The following is an 8,641-nucleotide window of genomic DNA, read 5'->3' as shown; positions in this document are numbered from 1 at the left end:
GGTGGAATTTGGCGACGATCTTTTAAGCAATTGTGAGAATTGCTTTGGGCGACTATGGAGGGTTGATGGATGGCTATGGAAGGGCAACGAGATGCTAAGAATTTTGCTCTGAGACCAGGTGTTAGAACCCACGTAGATTCTAAACTTGGGGTTGATCTCTTTAGGGGATCGGCCTCCTTAGAACTCTATAGGGGTTCCTCCCTCCATGTTTCTGCTCAAAGGCTGCAAAAAAGATTCATCTATTGCTTATGAAAAGAGAAAGAATACATGGCTATTTATAGGGCTTCTAAACCCTAACTCCTAATAAGACTCCTACTCAAGACTCCTACTTATAACCAACTCCTAATAGGACTCCTACTTAAGACTCCTATTCCCTTACAACTCCTAATTCTTCTATAAGAAATAACCTCCTAACCCTAGTCGGCCTCTTCACCTCTTTAATAGGGGTGGGCTTAGATAGGTTTTACATGAATGTCCCACTCAATTAGGACTCTCCTAGTTAGAGTCCTAACAATCCGCTTTCGGCTTCCTCCTTCGACGAGGTCACCGGCATCCACTAGAGACCTTCCTTCAATAGGCGAAGGCCAATCACCTTTTACACCCCTCTTCTCCTTTTATTGGGTTTAGGAGACAACCCTTACAAGCACTCACTTACTCTTCTCTCAAACTAGTCTAACACTTAAAAGAGGAAAAGGAGATCACACAAGATTTTGGCAGCGTTTCTTTTTTTTTAAGCTCTTTGTGCTTGTGTGCTTTGACCAGGGATAAGAGGGGTATTTATAGGCTTCAAGTTGATTCAAACTTGGAGCCTAAAACTTTCCTATCCCGGGTTCCCTAGGCACGGGTGGTACCACCGCCTAGTGTCAGTTTGACTGAAACTGCCCATGGCGGTACCACCGCCCAGGTCTAGTGGTATCACTGCTTGGGGAGCAGTGCTGGGCGATACCACCGCCTAGACTAGTGGTACCATCGCCTGGCACCCTGCTAGGGGCTGTACAACTGCCCAGACTAGCGGTACCACCGCCTGACACAGTCTCGAAGACTATGCTACGACGATGAGACTACTTTGGGTACTTTTTGGTCCTCTTATTGGGCCCAACAATGTTCTTACATGGGCCTAGCTGGCCCCTAATTGGGTTGGCCCAAATCCAAGCCCAATTACGTGTTAACTACGAAATCCTAAGACATTTTTGCTAAGCTAAATAAGTCCCTATGTCTATTCTTCTAGCGAGCTTCCGACGAGCTTCTTAGGCAAGCTCCGAGACTTCTCGGTTGGTTCCTCCAGAACTTCCGACAAATGTCTGGACTTTCGACGAACTCTTGAACTCCCAATATGATCTCAATCTTGACTCCTGGACTTTATTTTGCTTCATGCCTTGCTATCATAGTTAATCCTACATATGTAAAAACATACTTCGATCTAGACAATTAATACTAAGCATTAATCGAGTTGTTCGACATTACATTGGTCCATCGACGCTTCGTCCGATTCTTCGACGCATCATCATCTCTTACGGCCTATTGCCCAATCAGCTAGTTGACTCCATAACTCCGATATCCTTGGCACAATATCCACTCTTCTTGGCACGATGCCCGAATCCACGGCCCGAAGCCCAAATCCACGGCCTGAAGCCTTCTGTCGATATGTCGACCGATCCACCGGTCCGATGTCCAATCTTCTGATATGTTTTCCTCCGGCACAACATGATTCTTTCTGCTTTAATTATCTCATCCTGATCGAAGCATCCTGCGTTACTCAAAACATAGATTAAAATATAAACACTTGTCAATTGGTTTCATTATCAAAATCTGAGATTCAACACATACATGTAAAACCTACCTAGCCGACCCCTATTAATGAGCTAAAGAGGCCGGCTAGGGTTAGGATGTTGTTTTTTAGAGAAATTTTAGGAATCGTAAAGGAATAGGAGTCTTGAGTATAAGTCATATTAAGAGTTGGTTAGAAGTAGAAGTCTAGAATAGGAGTACTATTAGGAATTGGGGTTTAGAAGCCCTATAAATAGTCATGTATTCATCATCTTTTCTCAAGCAATAGATGAATCTTTTTTGTAGCTTTTAAGCAGCAACTAGGAGGAAGGAACTCTTATAGAGTTCCACGAAGATCGATCCCCTAAAGAGATAACCCCGAGCTTAGAATCTACAAGGGTTTTAACAACAACTTTCAGTCATCATTTGATGGATGCCTCAAAATATTTTGGGCTTCTATAATTAAAGATGGTCATATATACTAAAAAAAAAACTTGTATATTATATATTTTTTATTTATTAATCAATTAAGTTATCGAAATGTGACTAGAAAAAGACACCTCTAAAATGATTTCACACGCAAATTATGAGAGTAATGAGATCGACAACAAAGCCACAGCTTTGTCTATCTATGTCTATCATTAATTATCTGTATAATCCTAAACCAACTTTTACAAACACGGTAGCTAGGATCAGTCGATCAATTAGGATCTAGCGGTTCAGATTGTTCCAAGATGCTTGCATTTTATATAAATAAATAGGTACTAAATTAGAACTTTCAACTTTTACCCTTTTTTCGCTCAACATAACTGCTGTTTTTGCATCTTGCCAATATGCTCTGTTTCAGGCAATCCCAAGAACTAAAGGGGCTCACATCGGCTTCCTTACCGTGTGAGAGAGGCACGCAAACGCATAGGCGAACCGTTCGGTGCCGGCCACATACTTGTGTTGACATTACCTGGAGCCCTCGTGTCCACGCATTCTGCTCCTCTGTCTCTCTCCCAAGAGCCTCGTATGTGTTGTTGCGTTGCATTTCGTGCCTGTCGCACCACAACCGCCTCGCACGCTTCATTTCCCTGTGACCAACTGACCAAGAAGTTTCCAACGGAAAGGAATTAAAGGGGCGGAAGAGACCTCGTCGTAGATTTAGATCGAGATCGAGATAGGGAGACGCACGATGGCCGACGAAGTCCCAAGAAGAGCGATGTGGGCCGGACTTCGCTCGCAGCTCGTCAAGCTCACCTCCCAATTCTTCACGAGCGTCGACGACTATCTCCGATTCCGCGCCGTCTGCAAGTCGTGGCGCTGCGCCGTCCCCCACCGGCCCGATCATCTCCCCACTCAGCTCCCTTTCCTCCTCCTCGTCTCCACCACCGAACCAAAAATCGGACCCGCCTACCGCCTCATTGCCGCCTCCGCCGGTAATGTTCGTTCGCTGCCTAACACAGCCAATATGCTCTGCATTGGCTCCTCCTTCGGCTGGCTTATCCTCCTCTCCGAGAATGACTGTTTGATCAACCTCTTCAACCCCGTTACCGCCGAGGACATTCGGCTTCCCCGCCTTGATGGTCCTACGTTTGCTGATGTGGTGCCGCCCGGCGATGAGGTCGTGATTGTCGTAGAGAAGGCTGTATTATCCTCGGATCCCACGCTCGATCGGGACTTCGTGGCGGTCGTCTTCATGCTCGGAGTGAACATTAGATGGTTGACGTGGCGCCATGGTGACGAATCATGGACGGCAAACGCGAATCCTGATGTGCAACTTTCGTCCGGGATGCGCGACGTCGTTCCCTACGGCAACCGGATACTGTGCGCGATATACGGCGACAACGACGACTGGGCGGTCCTCCAGGTTGACCCAGGCCCGCCGGCGAGGGCGACGATTGCCGCATGGTACGCCATGCCGTCCTGCGTGCCGCGCACTAAAGGTCTCACCTACTTGGTTGTATCGGCCGGAGAACTGCTGTTGGCCGCGCCCCATGACAACGACAACAGGACTGCAAATGTGAACATCACCCCCGGATACCGTGTCTTCAGGCTGGAGCCAGGCGGCATAAGCAGGCCGGCGGTGGCCGTCGAGGTGGAGGATATCCACGACCGTATATTGTTCTTGAGCCCAAGCTCGTCCGTGTCCGTCAGCGCTGAGGACTTCTTTGGGTTCCCCGGGAATTTCATCTACTTCGTCGGCAAAGATTGGCGTGAGAAGAGAGAAAATAGGCGGGTGTGGCTTGTCGTCGTCCAGAGTCTAGAAAGTGGTGAGACCACCGTTGTTGCTGATTCGAACATATCCGATCAGAGGCCGCTAAGGTGGCGGGGACGGCGGTCCGACGCCGCCCGATGGGTGACGCCCAATCTGCGCAGCTACAACCGATGATAGTAACCCAACGCCTGCTATTTTTCACTTGTAAAATGTTCTTCTCATTTTGCCTCAAACATTCAAATCTGAGCAACGAAATAAGCAATGATACCATTGAAGTTTCTCCTTTTATGCTATAGTTCTTCCTCGTGAAATTACCGACGAAGGCGTCGTGTCATCATTAGTGCCACAGAACATCACTAACCAAGTTGGACTCGTAGCTTTTGCTTTAGGGTCCAACGCCGAGGACAGAACACTAATTAAACCTCTTCAGTCAGAATGTGCTGCATGAGACATCAAAATCTTCGACAAGGAAATATTGAGTATTAATGTGTAGAAATTTGTACACTCCCAATATATTTATACAAGGAAATGATTCTTAATAGTGCAAGGAGGATCATAATAATAATGCACCATTGGATAAGATTTCTTGAATTCATATTGTTGGGAATTATATTGACTATTAAATCTCTCCAAACTCTTTGGCTTGAGTTTCTAAAATCTACAAAGATGGTTTCTGGGCTATTGATGATCCTCATTCTCCAGCTCTAATTCTAGTTTTGGATGCACTCCACAAGGTTACACTACTCTCTTCCTCGTAAAGATTTGTAAGCCTCCATCACTTATGTCTTAACTTTAAAATCAGCTTCTGCAAATACAGTTGAGCCTTCAAATGTAGTTGCTTGGAGCAATATTATTTGGTTTAAAGCAACGTGTCATAGTATTCTTTCATTTTTGGCTTTTTTGATTAAACAGGTTGAGTATTTTGGATAAATTAGTAAAATAAAAAATATACACAAATTCTTCTTTCTATGTATGCATCCAAGGTGATAAAAGTATTCAATAATTATTTTTTGAGCCTTTTCTCAACTTTTGTGTGCGAAGTAATTCTGAGGAGGCTTAATTTTCACACCTCGCATAGGCTTGGAATGCAGAATTGACATGGGCATAATGTCATCTGATCAATGAGAACTTATGAGTCGTATAGATGAATATTCCTTCATAGTCACTATTTATCACATGTGGACTGAGAGAAATCATAGATTTAAAATGAATACATAGAAATCTTCAGTTATAATGTCTCGGTAATAGTTGAGATGTCAGTAGAAGACTCTAAACTGATCTAAGAACTGTTAAAGATATTGCTTCAAATAAATTGGAACTTGTGCCCTATCTTTAAAACTCAAAAAGTCCACTTGGCATCAATGGATCCTTCCCATGGAGGATACTAATGCCTTACATGCCAATGCATTCGAATTTATAGCTAGGTTAGGATGTCATTTGGGAACATGTCGGTTGCTGCCCTACCTAAAGTAGACTGAATGAAGGTCGGAGTTATAGATTATCTTCCTCAGACTATTTGAGGCAAGAAATATGAATTATTATTTAGTACATCTTTAATCGGATTCATAAGTTGTGAATATCCTTAATAAATAATCTAAAATACCATGAAGGTATTAGATCATTTAGATTAGACTGACTTTATTCGATTAAGTTTTGACTCTCTATAATTCTTTTTGATTCACGGAGAAGCAAATTAGTCTGTTGACTTTCTCACACACTTCTACAAATATTAGGAGAATAATTTACTACCTCTTTCAAATGTTTAGGAGAATATTTTACTACCTCTTTCAAATGTTTTTCTTGAACTGTAAGGTTGATTGACGTTGATGCACAAAAGAGATAATATATTATCTTAGTATAATCCTTTTCTTATGGTGTCTACCAAATGAGTCCTTTTTTTATTGCTGATGACTTCATCATGTATCTAGGGATTAGTCACTTGGGATATGAGCATGACATTTCTTCACAGTCATCATCTTTATTTTTAATAAACTTTTTACCTTCCTACATGAGAAAAATGAGTTTAAGTTATGTACGAGTATTGCCATTTTACCATAACTATCACTTGTTTTCTCACCAATATATATCAAAAAGGATTTTAATTTTTGAACAAAAAAATAATTATAATTTTAAATCAAATATATGATATGTAAATCATATATATAATCTAGCAACATAACCAACCTGATAGAGATAATCCTGTCTCATTCCAATTCATCCATCGTGGAAGCAAACACTTGACTCCCCTACAATGCCATGTGATGAACATGCCCCAATCTATCTTACATTAATGGTTGGTAGCATAGCGTAGCCCACCGACAAGCCGTTGTCTCTCAATGCCTCTACCATAGAGGGTGGGGGGCCTTGGCTAATGCATGTCCAGATTGTTCGATGCCCTAGACAAGCATGCCTCTATATTAATGACTAACAATAAGTCGCTCTCATTAATGCCTCTACTGTATAAGGTAATGCATGTTCGAATCACTCTGTGTACAATTATAAAAATTATGCCCCAAGCTAAGCGCCAAGAGGGGGGCCGGATAGGCAAGAGTCTCTCTACTCTATAATTTATACATCTCATATTGTTGTCTTCCTCATCCTTCACCTTTCGTTGACTTAAGCATCCGAAGGGTTGAGCCAAGAAGTCTCGGTGTAGACCTATTATGTAGGACCACCTGTAGTCAAGAGACAACACTATCGCCAAGAGGTAATCCTATTGCTAGGAGATGACCCTACAATAAGACCCTCGTTCTGTTAGGACCATAATGACACTAAGAGGGAGGGGTGAATTAGTACTTTTATAAAATTATATTTTTAAAAATTTATTTGATAAAAACTAATATCAAAAGTGTGCTTGACTTGACTTAGAATATGAATAAGTAATAAGCAATTAAATCAGAAAGCAATAGTACTAAAGAGCATAAAGGAAATACACATTGAATTTATAGTAGTTCGGTTGTCACGACCTATGTCCACTCCCGATTACTCTTCCGTCAAGGCCATCGACATTCATTAACAATCTTCATTTAATGAGCGAAGACCAACTACTCTTGTTACAATTTTCTTCTTTTTATAGGCTCAAGAGAGAATGTTCACACCTCTCTTTTACAATTTGACCTCACTCCTCCCTCAGAAGATTTCTAATGCTAGGAGGAACAAACTCAATAACTCAAGAGATATTACAACTCTTTTTTGCTCACGAATTTTTTTTCCTTTCTACTCTTTTTCTTACTATCCCAAGCAAGAATAAATGGGGTATTTATATACCCCAAATAACTTTAGAAATATAGCTAAAAATTTAAATCCTCGGGTTTTTAAGGTACTAGCAATACCACCACCAACATTGGGTGGTATCACCACCTATCACTTTGGGCAATACCACTGCCCAGTCTGGGTGGCACCACCACCTAACACAATCTGGGAGACTGTGTTTGGGTGCCTCTACTTGAACCAACTATAGGTCACCGAATGAGCCTTCCAATAGGCCCAAATCAACCTTGATTTAGGCCCAATGGGCCCCTAATTGAGTAAGGATAGTTACACCCAAAACTAACTCAATTAAGACCTAAACTATGATAATCAAGATATAATCGATTACAAAACAATAATTCTATATTGTTTGACATGTCATTGGTTTATCCGACGCTTCATCCGAACCTTCGGCGCATCGTCCTCTTCTTCAGCATATTGCCTGATCCATTAGTATATTGACCTCCCACAATATCTAATCTTCTTGGCACTATGTTCGATCCTTCTAGCCCGATGCCTGAACTTATGGCATGAAATTTATTTTCCGATAAGTTGACTAATCGTCCGGCCCGATGTCCAATCTTTTGATATAATCCATTCTGACCCAATGTCTAATTCTCCTACTTTAATCGATTTGCCTTTCCATGATCGAAATTAGTCTTACATCAGTCAAACATTGATTATATCATAACTTTATCAATTGATTTCTGTTAGGACCGTTTCGACACTAGGGGGGGGGGGGGGGGCGAATTAGTGCTATCGATAAAATCATTGGTTTTGGAAAACTTTCGTTCGATTAAAAATCATATAAAAAATATGCTTGACTTAGAGTAAACGAACTAAGCAATTAACTTAGAAAGTAATAGCAATGAAAAGCAAAACAAGAAAATGTAAATTCAGTTTATAGTGGTTCAGTCGTCGCGACCTACGTTCACTAATGATCTTCTTTACATTTTCTTGTAAATGAGTGAACGTAGGTCGGGACTAACATTCACTAATGATCTTCTTATAGCACAAAGTCCTTATGTCGGTACATCGACCGATCCTCCAACTTGATGTCCAATCTCTTGACATGTTCCACTCTGGCCCAATGTCCGATTTCTCCCACTTTAATCGATTTATCTTTTCTGGTTAAAGTTGGTCTTGTGCCACTCAAAACATATATTAGATCGTAAACTCATCAATTGATTTCATCATTAAAATCTGATATTTAATAATATCGCCCCTTTTAATGATGATAACCAATTGTTAATAGAGTTTAAACGAAACTCCCCCTATCAAATATGACATATTGAAAGAAACTTTGAATAATGAAAATCATATGCATAATTTTAAATTATCACCGGATAACATGCATGATTTACAAATTCAAATCATTATCATGACTTCTCCTCCTTTATCATCAACAAAAAGGAGAAGTGCAAC

The 8,641-nt window shown here is 41.3% G+C and overlaps 1 protein-coding gene across 1 annotated transcript; it reads left to right on the top strand.

Annotated features, from left to right (window-relative positions):
• Positions 1 to 2,944: 2,944 nt before the first annotated feature.
• LOC135679369 (uncharacterized) lies at positions 2,945 to 4,141 on the top strand. The gene has a single exon (XM_065193050.1). The coding sequence runs from the start codon at positions 2,945 to 2,947 to the stop codon at positions 4,139 to 4,141; it is 1,197 nt and encodes a 398-aa protein (XP_065049122.1).
• Positions 4,142 to 8,641: the final 4,500 nt, after the last annotated feature.

The sequence above is a fragment of the Musa acuminata genome, chromosome BXJ1-1 (assembly GCF_036884655.1).
Source record: "Musa acuminata AAA Group cultivar baxijiao chromosome BXJ1-1, Cavendish_Baxijiao_AAA, whole genome shotgun sequence".
Taxonomy (NCBI): Eukaryota; Viridiplantae; Streptophyta; class Magnoliopsida; order Zingiberales; family Musaceae; genus Musa; species Musa acuminata.
This window is presented reverse-complemented; position numbering and strand designations above follow the sequence as displayed.

Bases quoted from the DNA above. Each gene is read 5' to 3' on its own strand.
- LOC135679369 (XM_065193050.1), top strand. From the start codon at position 2,945: ATGGCCGACGAAGTCCCAAGAAGAGCGATGTGGGCCGGACTTCGCTCG.